This window comes from Aegilops tauschii, chromosome 1, assembly GCF_002575655.3.
Source record: "Aegilops tauschii subsp. strangulata cultivar AL8/78 chromosome 1, Aet v6.0, whole genome shotgun sequence".
Taxonomy (NCBI): domain Eukaryota; kingdom Viridiplantae; phylum Streptophyta; class Magnoliopsida; order Poales; family Poaceae; genus Aegilops; species Aegilops tauschii.
The window spans coordinates 70,603,048-70,616,157 of NC_053035.3; the positions used below are offsets into that span (position 1 = coordinate 70,603,048).

General features: G+C 46.1%; 1 protein-coding gene across 1 annotated transcript in view; it reads right to left on the reverse strand.

The window, feature by feature from the left end:
- Positions 1–2,043: 2,043 nt before the first annotated feature.
- The window catches only part of LOC141027638 (uncharacterized), an 89,399-nt gene continuing 78,332 nt past the window's right edge, over positions 2,044–13,110 (reverse strand). Inside the window, exon 7 of the mRNA XM_073504780.1 lies at positions 2,044–2,057. Coding sequence (XP_073360881.1) covers positions 2,044–2,057 — 14 coding nt within the window. The remainder of the gene's footprint in view (positions 2,058–13,110) is intronic.

A 13,110-nucleotide genomic window follows, 5' to 3' on the forward strand; every position in this document is an offset into this window, starting at 1 on the left:
ACCTAGAAATCAAGTCCAACTATTACCCGGAAGCAATGGGAACGGCCACTTTGATCTTGGGCAAGGCCTTCCGCGGTTTTGACGGCGTAGCTTTTTCGGGGCCTTCTCAGTCGGTGCTGGAGAAGACGTCCGAGGGCGCTTTGAGGTCTGTCCAGTCTGCGCAGTCGCTTTGCCACGGATACTTGCCGGGTCGTGGGTTTGTTTGGATTGCCTTTCGGTGCGAGGGGGTGAGTCGACTTCTTCGCCGTCACCAGATTCGTCGCTTTCGTTGTCTTCTCCCCCATCAGAGTGCCACTCGCCGCTCTCGCCTCCGCTCACCTCCCCTTCTGGATCCTGCTCCTGCTCTTCGTTGGGCATCGAGTACATCTCAGTGAGGGCCTGAAAGACAACAAGTGGAACAAATGTCAGTCGGTTGGCAAAAAGCAATTACACGATAGATCAAGAAAACACTCAGAAATTTAGAGTTGGACCTTGTCTGGTTCATACGAGTTGTCGAGTGGAGGGATCCTCCTGGACCCTATGGGGTTATCCTTGTTACCAGTGATGCCCCTCAGCCACCGCGCCGTATCCTCGTCGACTTCCTCTAGGTGGATCCGAGTGGTATCATCAATGCCCGAATACATCCACATCGGATGGTCACGAGCTTGAAGCGGCTGAATGCGTCGTCTAAGGAAGACCTCCAGCAGATCCATGCCAGTCACGCTGTCACGAACAAGATGGACACTCGCTCGACCAACACCTTCACCTCCGCTTTCTTCGCCGGAGTCACTTTCAAGGTAGAGGGCTTCTCGACTTGAGCCATGGAAAAGGGGGGAAGTCCAGTCGACTGGCCTGGAGTCGGCTGGTCTTTGCAGTAGAACCGGGTCGACTGCCACCCTCTGACTGACTCGGGAAGAATCATGGCTGGGTAAGTACTCTTGCCTCTCATTTGGATCCCAAGACCCCCACACATCTGGATCATATGCATCCTCTCATCACTCGGATTGGCCTTTTTGACCGACTGAGAATGACAGATGAAAATGTGTTTGAAGAGACCCCAGTGCGGTCGACAACCCAGAAAATTCTTGCACATAGACACGAATGCGGCGAGGTACGTGATGGTGTTGGGGGAAAGTGATGAAGTTGTGCTCCAAAGAAGTTCAGAAAGCCTCGGAAGAAAGGATGGGGAGGCAAAGAAAAACCGCGGTCAACATGAGTGGCGAGGAGGACGCACTCACCCTCCTGCGGCCGCGGCTCGGTCTCGTCCTCCGGGAGCCGCCAAGATCCGTGGGGAATCAGTCCCCCCTCGACCAAATCATCCATGTCGTCCTGCTGGATCTTCGACCGAATCCAATCACCCTGGATCCAGCCGGGCGGCAAACTTGATCTCGACGAGGACCCTCCCCGGCTCGTCTTCTTCCCTTTCACCTTTGCCGTCGCCTTCTTCGCGTGCTCCAGAGCCACCGTATTCTCCTTCCCCATTGCGGAGTGTGGAGTTCAGGCAGAGCGGCGGCGCCGAGGGAGGAGGCAGATGTGATGGAAAACGGAGGAGGAAGAGAGGAAATGGGGGGCACTGTGTAGAAAACCCCAGCCGCGACGCCTTATATAAGGTCTTCTCCCGAGTGGCTGACTTGTGGGCCCAAGCAATCCCGTCAAATCCTGCAACAGTCGCGCACGTAGTACATGGCGAAAAAGGTGGCGTGGAGATCGAGGCGTCCTTGCCTAATCAGTCCCGATTACTGTGGCCTCCTCCGTCCCGCGCGCTTCCCAAAATTTTCGAATCCCGCAAGATCCGGGAGCAGCAGAGCAGACAGTCAGACTGAAGATTTTTCCTATACTAACACTCGAAGCTTTTCAGTAAAAGTTCACTCGACAAACTAAGAATGGATCAAGGCGAGTGAAAAAGAAGTTGAAGCCATCATGTTGTTCATTGATCCCAACAAGACGCTTCCGAAGCGCAAAAATTGAGTCGGAAGTATTTTCAACTCCTTCTCCAATCGAACCCTGAACCATTCGGGGGCTAATGATGAAGCTATGTACCTAGGGTAGGGTCATAGGCCTGACCTAGACGCCCTCCCCTAGGACATCAGCCTAAAGTCAGAAGTGTTCAAGGGATACCATCATCCACTCGACCAGAGGCATTCCACTCTGAAGACTCAATGTCACTCGACCATAGCAATAATCACTCGACAGACAGAAGATCGAAAGCCACTCTGAACAGCAACGGTCGGACGTTTACTCTGTAGACTTAATGGTCATTTATGTCACTTTATTACTGGTGTTACCAGAAATGCCCCATCTTTATGTACCTTAAACCCTGTGTAACTAAGGGTGGGAGTGGCCTGGCGAACTCTATATAAGCCACCCCCCTCCTCAGGGACAAGGGTTCGCACCCCTGTAATTCCACTCACATATAATCCAGTTTATCACCTCCGGGTACCGAGACGTAGGGCTATTACTTCCACCGTGAAGGGCCTGAACTCGTAAATCTTGTGTGTACAACTTCACCATAGCTGGGATCTTGCCTCCTCATACCTACCCCCCATTCTACTGACAGTCTTAGAACCACGACAATTGGTGCCTCTCCAATGATGCGTGAGTAGTTCTTTGTAGGCCTTCAGGCCCGTAGTTAGTAGCTAGATGGCTTCCTCTCTCTCGTTTGATTCTCAGTACAATGGTCTCTTGGAGATCCATATGATGTAACTCTTTTTGCGGTGTGTTTGTTGGGATCGGATGAACTTTGAGTTTATGATCAGATCTATCTTTTTATATCCATGAAAGTTATTTGAGTTTCTTTGATCTCTTATATGCATGATTGCTTATAGCCTCGTATTTCTTCTCCGATATTTGGGTTTTGTTTGGCCAACTTGATCTATTTATCTTCAATGGGAAGACGTGCTTTGTAGTGGGTTCGATCTTACGGTGCTTGATCCCAGTGACAGAAGGGGAACCGACACGTATGCATCGTTGCTACTAAGGATAAACGATGGGGTCTATCTCTACATAGATAGATCTTGTCTACATCATGTCATCATTCTTATTGCATTACTCTGTTTCTCCATGAACTTAATACACTAGATGCATGCTGGATAGCGGTCGATGTGTGGAGTAATAGTAGTAGATGCAGGCAGGAGCCGGTCTGCTAATCTTGGACGTGATGCCTATATAATGATCATTGCCTAGATATCGTCATGATTATTTGAAGTTCTATCAATTGCCCAACAGTAATTTGTTTGCCCACCGTTTGCTATTTTTCTCAAGAGAAGCCACTAGTGAAACCTATGGCCCCCGGGTCTCTTTCTCATATTATTTGCCTTTGCGATCTACTTTCCCTTTGCTTTTATTTTCAGATCTATTAAACCAAAAATACAAAATACCTTGCTGCGAATTTTATTTGGCGTTCGATCTATCAATCTACTACAATTTCATTCACGTACGTTTGCCTATCTTGGGGCGCCGCTACCCGAAAGGGATTGACAACCCCTTTTACACGCCGGGCTGCGAGTATTTGTTATTTGTGTGCAGGGGTTGTTTACGTTGTGTTTCTTGGTTCTCCTACTGGTTCGATAACCTTGGTTTCATCACTGAGGGAAATACCTACCACTACTGTGCTGCATCATCCCTTCCTCTTTGGGGAAATACCGATGTAGCTTCAAGCAGCAATCAAAAGGAATTTCTGGCGCCGTTGCTGGGGAGGATCTTCAACATATACCAGGTTCCTAATCACAAATCTAATCTCCTCGCAATTTAGATTATTTTAAATTTGCCTCTCATTTTCCTCTCCCCCACTTCACAAAAAATTGCCGTTTTATTCGCCCCTCTTTTCCTCTTTTTCGTTCGCCGTTTTTCTTGCTGGATCTGTTCTTGAGTGCAATCTTGTTTGCTTTTATTATCATCATGGATAGTTCTTCCTCTATTGTGTGCACTTCTGAGAATGAAGTTCTCAACTTTAAACAAATATGAGGAGAAAATTTAAAAGATGCTTGGTATAGAATTTGCAATGCTCATGATAAATCTATTCGAAAGCAATCTACTGTTGTTCTTCTTTGTTGTTTTATGTGGGCATTGCTGGGGAACGTAGCATGCACTTTCAAAAAAATTCCTATGATCACACAAGATCTATCTAGGAGATGCATAGAATCGAGAAGGAGAGAGTGTGTCCACGTACCCTCATAGACCAAAAGTGGAAGCGTTAGGTTAACGCGGTTGATGTAGTCGAACGTCTTCACGATCCAACCGATCCAAGTACCAAACGTACGGCACCTCCGAGTTTAGCACACGTTCAGCTCGATGACGTCCCTCGAACTCTTGATCCAGCAGAGGGTCGAGGGAGAGTTCCGTCAGCACGACAGCGTGGTGACGGTGATGGTGATGTGATCCACGCAGGGCTTCACCTAAGCACTACGACGCTATGACCGGAGGAGTAAACTATGGAGGGGGGCACCGCACACGGCTAAGAACAATTGATGTGCTTTGAGGTTCCCCCTGCCCCCATATATAAAGGAGGGGAGGAGGAGGCCAGCCACCAAGGGGTGTGCCAGGGAGAGGGGATTCCTACTAGGACTCCAGTCCTAGTAGGATTCGGCCCCCCTTTTTTTTCCTTCTTCCGGAGGGGGAAAGGGGGAAAGGGGAGGGAGTAGGAGAAGGAAAGGGGGGCACCGCCCCCTCCCCAAATCCAATTCGGCCTCCTCCTTTGTGGGGGGCGTGCCAACCCCTTGTGGGCTGGTTAGCCTCCCTCCTATGGCCCATATGGCCCATATCTTTCCCCGGTGTGTTCCGGTAACCCCTCCGGTACTCCGGTATGTACCCGATACACTCCGGAGCCCTTCCGGTGTCCGAATACTACCTTCCAATATATCAATCTTTACCTCTTGACCATTTTGAGACTCCTCGTCATGTCCGTGATCTCATCCGGGACTCCGAACAAACTTTGGTCACCAAAACACACAACTCATAATACAAATCGTCATCGAACGTTAAGCGTGCGGACCCTACGGTTCAAGAACTATGTAGACATGACCGAGACACATCTCCGGTCAATAACCAATAGCGGAACCTGGATGCTCATATTGGTTCCTACATATTCTACGAAGATCTTTATCGGTCAAACCGCGTAAAACATACGTCATTCCTTTTGTCATCGGTATGTTACTTGCCCGAGATTCGATCGTCGGTATCCTCATACCTAGTTCAATCTCGTTACTGGCAAGTCTCTTTACTCATTCCATAATGCATCATCCCATAACTAACTCATTAGTCACATTGCTTGCAAGGCTTATAGTGATGTGCATTACCAAGAGGGCCCAGAGATACCTCTCTGATACACGGAGTGACAAATCCTAATCTTGATCTATGCCAACCCAACAAACACCTTCGGAGACACCTGTAGATCATCTTTATAATCACCCAGTTATGTTGTGACGTTTGATAGCACACAAGGTGTTCCTCCGGTATTCGGGAGTTGCATAATCTCATAGTCCGAGGAATATGTATAAGTCATGAAGAAAGCAATAGCAATAAAACTAAACGATCATAATGCTAAGCTAACGAATGGGTCTTGTCCATCACATCCTTCTTTAATGATGTGATCCTGTTCATCAAATGACAACACATTTCTAGGGTCAGGAAACTTAACCATCTTTGATTAACGAGCCAGTCAAGTAGAGGCATACTAGGGACACTCTGTTTTGTCTATGTATTCACACATGTACTAAGTTTTTGGTTAATACAATTCTAGCATGAATAATAAACATTTATCATGATATAAGGAAATATAAAAGAACAACTTTATTATTGCCTCTAGGGCATATTTCCTTCAGTCTCCCACTTGCACTAGAGTCAATAATCTAGTTCACATCGCCATGTGATTTAACACTAATAATTCACATCTTTATGTGATTAACACCCATAGTTCACATCGCCATGTGATCAACACCCAAAGGGTTTACTAGAGTCAATAATCTAGTTCACATCGCTATGTGATTAGCACCCAAAGAGTACTAAGGTGTGATCATGTTTTGCTTATGAGAGAAGTTTAGTCAACGGGTCTACCACATTCAGATCCGTATGTATTTTGCAAATTTCTATGTCTACAATGCTCTGCACAGAGCTACTCTAGCTAATTTCTCCCACTTTCAATATGTATCTAGATTGAGACTCAGAGTCATCCAGATCGGTGTCAAAGCTTGCATCGATATAACTCTTTATGATGAACTCTTTATCACCTCCATAACTGAGAAATATCTCCTTAGTCTTCTAAGGATAATTTTGACCGCTACCCAGTGATCTACTCCTGGATCACTATTGTACCTTTTGCCAAACTCATGGCAAGGTACACAATAGGTCTGGTATACAGCGTGGCATACTTTATAGAACCTATGGCTGAGGCATAGGGAATGACTTTCATTCTCTCTCTATCTTCTGCCGTGGTCGGGTTTTGAGTCTTACTCAACTTCATACCTTACAACTCACGCAAGAACTCCTTCTTTGACTGATCCATTTTGAACTCCTTCAAAATCTTATCAAGGTATGTACTCATCGAAAGTCTTATCAAGCGTTTTGATCCATCTCTATAGATTTTGATGCCCAATATGTAAGCAGCTTCACCGAGGTCTTTCTTTGAAAAACTCCTTTCAAACACTCCTTTATGCTTTCCAGAAAATTCTACATCATTTCCGATCAACAATATGTCATATGTCATTCACATATACTTAGCAGAAAGGATGTAGTGCTCCCACTTACTTTCTTGTAAATACAGGCTTCACCACAAGTCTGTATAAAACCATATGCTTTGATCACCTTATCAAAGCGTATATTCCAACTCCGAGATGCTTGCACCAGTCCATAGATGGATCGCTGGAGTTTGCACACTTTGTTAGCACCTTTAGGATCGAAAAAACCTTCTGGTTGCATCATATACAACTCTTCTTTAAGAAATCCATTAAGGAATGCAGTTTTGACATCCATTTGCCAGATTTCATAAAATGTGGCAATTGCTAACATGATTCGGACAGACTTAAGCATCTCTACGAGTGAGAAAATCTCATCATAGTCAACACCTTGAACTTGTCAAAAACCTTTTTCGACAAGTCTAGCTTTGTAGATAGTAACACTACTATCAGCATCCATCTTCCTCTTGAAGATCCATTTATTCTCTATGGCTTGCCGATCATCGGGCAAGTCAACCAAAGTCCATACTTTGTTCTCATACATGGATCCTATCTCAGATTTCATGGCCTCAAGCCATTTTGCGGAATCTGGGCTCATCATCGCTTCCTCATAGTTCGTAGGTTCATCATGGTCTAGTAACATGACTTCCAGAATAGGATTACCGTACCACTCTGGTGCGGAACGTGCTCTGTTTGACCTATGAGGTTCGGTACTAACTTGATCTGAAGTTTCATGATCATTATCATTAGCTTTCTCTCTTGTTGGTGTCGGCATCACGAGAATGGTTTTCTGTGATGAGCTACTTTCAATTCGAGAGAAGGTACAATTACCTCATCAAGTTCTACTTTCCTCCCACTCACTTCTTTCAAGAGAAACTCCTTCTCTAGAAAGGATCCATTCTTAGCAACAAAGATCTTGCCTTCAGATCTGTGATAGAAGGTGTACCCAACAGATTCTTTTCGGGTATCCTATGAAGACGCACTTCTCCGATTTGGGTTCGAGCTTATCAGGTTGAAGCTTTTTCACATAAGCATCGCAACCCCAAACTTTAAGAAACGATAACTTAGGTTTCTTGCCAAACCACAGTTCATACAGTGTTATCTCGACGGATTTAGATGGTGCCCTATTTAATGTGAATGCAGCTGTCTCAAATGCATAACCCCAAAATGATAGCGGTAAATCGGTAAGAGACATCATAGATCGCACCATATCTAATAAAGTACAATTACGATGTTCGGACGCACCATTATGCTGTGGTGTTCCAGGTGGCGTGATTTTGTGAAACTATTCCTCATTGTTTCAAATGAAGACCAAACTCGTAACTCATATATTCGCCTCCGCGATGAGATCGTAGAAACTTTATTTTCTTGTTACGATGATTTCCACTTCACTCTGAAATTATTTGAACTTTTCAAATGTTTCAGACTTATGTTTCATTTAGTAGATATACCCATATCTGCTCAAATCATCTGTGAAGGTCAGAAAATAATGATTCCCACCGCAAGCCTCAACACTCATCGGACCGCACACATCAGTATGTATTATTTCCAATAAGTCAGTGGCTCGCTCCATTGTTCCGGAGAACGGAGTCTTAGTCATCTTACCCATGAGGCATGGTTCGCAAGCATCAAGTGATTCATAATCAAGTGATTCCAAAAGCCCATCAGCATGGAGTTTCTTCATGCGCTTTACACCAATATGTCCTAAACGGCAGTGCTACAAATAAGTTGCACTATCATTATTAACTTTGAATCTTTTGGCTTCAATATTATGAATATGTGTATCAACACGATCGAGATTCAATAAACCATTTATTTTGAGTGTATGACCATAGAAGGTTTTACTCGTGTAAATAGAACAACAATTATTCTTTTGACTTAAATGAATAGCTGTATAGCAATAAACATTACCCAATCATATTCATGCTCAATGCAAACACCAAATAACATTTATTTTAGGTTCAACACTAATCCCGAAGGTAAAGGGAGTGTGCGATGGTGATCTTATCAACCTTGGAATCAGTTCCAACACACATCGTCACCTCACCCTTAACTAGTCTCTTTTTATTTTGCAACTCCTGTCTTGAGTTACTACTCTTAGCAACTGAACCAGTATCAAACACCGAGGGGTTGCTATAAACACTAGTAAAGCACACATCAATAACATGTATATCAAGTATAGCTTTGTTCACTTTGCCATCCTTCTTATCTGCCAAGTATTTGGGGCAGTTCCGCTTCCAGTGACCATTTCCTTTGCAGTAGAAGCACTCAGTTTCAGGCTTGGGTCTAGCTTTGGCTTCTTCATGGGAGTGGCAACTTCCTTGCCATTCTTTTTGAAGTTTCCCTTTCCCTTGCCCTTTTCCTTGAAACTAGTGGTCTTATTAACCATCAACACTTGATGCTATTTCTTGATTTCTACCTTCGCTGATTTCATCATCGCGAAGAGCTTGGGAATCATTTATGTCATCCCTTGCATATTATAGTTCATCACGAAGTTCTAGTGTCACGACCGGTTTTCCAATAAAAATATTTATTGAGAGACCGATCCCTTTTATGGACCAGTAAAGAAGAATTCCTTCCCACTGGTAGACAATATCTTGGTCACAGAAGAAAAATACCAGGAGTACCGAATATAATACAAGGTTGAGCGGAGACTGCTCAACAATTTATTACAAGCGCGCCGATAAAACATAACGGCGGGTAGGGTGGCATAACTACTAACTCACGATAAAAGCGGTGGTGGATATATCACAGCGAAGTGGGTGATATGACTCCTGAGAACTAACAGCTCTTCGAGCGTCGGAGTGAGGCTCGAGGAGACTTAATGCGGGTGGCGGAAGCGTATATAATACAAGTGACCAAAACTAGGATTGCTCGGGACTGACTGGGATTCCTTTAGGCGTCGGACTCACTATCAAGCTCTTCATCCATGAGATCGCCTTCGTCAACATCTGGCCAAATCAACAAGCCAGGTGAGTACTATGAAAGTACTCGCAAGACAGTTCGGACATAAGATATAACAAATGCAAACATGATGCATATGAACAGATTAACAAGTGCACTCGGACATAGGGATAATAATGCGTGGGAAATAAAAGAGAAGTCGGGCGGTAGTCCTCCCGAAATCCCAAAGTAAATACTGAGGGCCAAACGAGTGTCTGAATGACTCCTCGAGAGGAAAATACAAGAATAACAATGCCGCAGTCGGGCGTCAAGGCGACACCACATAAAGGGCTTATAATAGAATATAAGAGACAGTGAGTGCCACAGTCGGACATCTGAGCGACATCACATAAAGGGCTTATATCAAAAGTAAATAACAAGAGTGCCACAGTCGGACGTCTGAGCGACATCACATAAAGGGCTTATATCAAAAGTAAATAACAAGAGTGCCACAGTCGGACGTCTGAAGCGACATCACATAAAGGGCTTATATTGAAAGAATAAATAACAGTGCATGCCACAGTCGGACGTCTGAAGCGACACACATAAGGGGCTAATATTGAAAGTAAATGACAAGAGTGCCACAGTCGGACGTCTGAGCGACATCACCTAAAGGGCTTCATAACTTAATATCTCAGTAGCTCAAGAATTTAAATCACATCAAGGGAATAATCAGCTATGAGATAAACAACAGGGGTTAGTCCATCCACAGGAATAACGTTCAACCAAGTTTACCACTCAAGTTTGTTCACCGGGGAAAAATACCACGAGAATTTGACATAGATATGGATACACTGGTCACGATCCTTGACCATGGATACGATGACTCGGAAGGATTTGACTCTGCAGAGTTTGTACTTTAACCACAGCCAACGGATTTCAGTAGTCACGGGGACTAGTTCCGTTTACGGTGTTTTGGAAGAAACACATCTAACCAGTACACACCCATTCAACATTCCGAAGCCAGGAATCACCCTCGGCAACGTTCAAGAAAAACCTTGAGTCGGGGAGGCTACAACCTCACGTAGCATGGGATCAAATTTATATACGCGCGCTCTAAGGGGTGCCCCCCTCTCGGTCCCAACCGGAAACACCCATGCCCCCTGACCGGATGATTGGCTTTAATCCAGGGCCATGGAACCCTCATCCCAGCCCCTCTATTTGGTGTGTACACGGAAAGAGGTTAACAACTTACTAAACCGCATTCTGGCAGAAAACATGTGGCAGCACGGAAGGGGGAAGAACGATAACGTGACTCCGTCCACGTTAACGTCGGAATTTATCGGATGACGTAAGGCTGGCATGCTACAACAGTACCACCTTACTGCCCTTCATGTCACCACATGACTAGGCCATCTATCATCAGAGATCACAGTAACTTCGGAACACACGGGTAGTTGCCTTACATGCAACGAGATACTCACCGATGCTCATATGCCATGCACAGCCATTCAAGCAAACATGCAAAACACCTATCATATCAAAGGTTCAAACATGCTTGCCTGGTTTGGAGAAGTCGGAGTCTAGCTCGGCGAAGTTCGCAGCTCCGTCACCTCTTCCGGAACCTATGGTATAGCGAAAACGTATACTAACGTGAAAATCATCGCGTGCATAAAAGTTGTTCCAATTTTTTTCCAAATAAATACTATAAAAAACTAGACAAAAATATAAGACTGTCAGAAGAAGAATCACTCAAAAATCACCTTTTATTAAAAAGTTATAAGGGTTTTAGTCAAGGGACTAATCTGTGATGAAACAGAAAAGATCCAGGGACTTAACTGAGAAAACAGAAAACGGTTCGGAGGGAAAAGCGCCAGCCCAAAGAGAAAACGTACTTGCCCGAAGGCGCCAACAGAAAACGGTTCGAGGGGGAAAGAGAATAGAGGCTGACAGGGGGGGTCCACATGTCAGGTTTAAATCCTCGCCGGCGCCCGAAGGCTGCGGTGGTCACCGGCGTCGAACCACGGTGAGTCAGGGAGATCGGAGTGTACCAAGAGGATCAGCGTGTCCTTCCGCGTCGGTGGGTGGTGGACTTGGTCGTCGGGGAGCACCACGTCGACGACGACACTTTCTCCGGCGGACGGCGGCTCGGGCGATGGTGGAGAACTCCGGTGGGTGCTGCAAACTCCGAATTGAAGCGCGGGTCAGGAGAGTGGATGCATAAGGAAGCTACTGGCAAGAGCTGAGAGGTAGAGGTGCACGCACGGGAGCGAATCGAGCTGGATCCCGTGGCGGGTCGCGGCGGCCGGAGTTGGGGAAGAAGGCTCCCTCGGGGCTCTTCCAGTGGCTTGGCGTGGTCTGGGTGGAGTGCAGAGGTGGTGTGGGTTCGAGTTGGAGCTCGGGGCCTCTATTTATAGGCGGTTCGAGGGGGTGGCCGTGAACGGGATCGCTCCGGCGAGCAATTACGGCGAGGCAATGGCTTGGTAGGGAGCTTAAGTGGCCAGGCAGCATCAGGGAGGTGTACTGGTGCCGTTCCCCCGCTAATCTTGGTCGGGCTTGGCGTAATGGCGCCGGTCCTCGACGGGGTGGCCGTACGGGCACGGCGGCGGTAGAGAGCGTGCTCCGCGCCTGGCAGTTCACGACGAGGGTGGCAGCGCGCACTGGGGAGTGGATGGCCACGCGGCGGCCTCCGGTGGCTTGGGCGGCGCTGGACGGCGCCGTTTGCGCTGCGCCTCTCTCTGGCGGCCGCAAAGCCGCCGCTGCCGTCGCTCACGGGGCGGCGCACCTCCTCCTGCTCGTCGCCGACGCCCGCAAGCCTCCAGGCGATCGTGCGGTGCAGAGGACAAGGAGGAAGCGCAGGGCGCACGGCGACACCGCAGCACTGGCGAGATCGACTACAGGTTCTGAAGAAAACGATAGTGCACTGAAACTGTTTTGTCTGAATTTTCTGAACATGTTAGCAACAGTGTCCAGCAAGTGTTCGATGAAATGATTTGGCAAGAAGAAAATTTTTCCTGGAGCTGGGACTTGGTGAGGTGACCTCTCAATGCACCCAGAGGCTGCCTGATTTTTCTCAGATTTTTAGGAGAAGAATTCAAATGAATTTCATCAAATTTGGCAAATCTGGTCCAAACTTGCAGCAAGAATAATTTGAAATATTTGAACTGAAGACCAGTGGATCTTCATGGATCTTGGTTGAGGGTTCAAAGGACTAGCTAGGGAAATTGGTTTGGGGACAAAACTCAAAGCAAAAAGGGTAGTTCCTTTGTAAATCTCCAAGAGCTAGAATAGAAGGCAGAAATGATTTTTGATAAGAAATAAATGGAAATAATTATATGGAGAGGTTCAACTTGCTGGATTTGAAGTATATCATGAGCCAAAGATGAGGAAAGGCTTTTGAGAGGTGGTTTCCACTTATGTCATGGCAAGAGGGATTTTTGAAAAGGGGAGAAGATCCCCCCAAATGCCATAGGGCTATTTAAAGGAATTTCAAAAGAAATTTTTCCCAAGTGAAAAGCATTTTCTTTTGAGTCCAAAATAGAAGGGAAAACCTCCAAGACCAAAATCAAGTCTTGGGTGA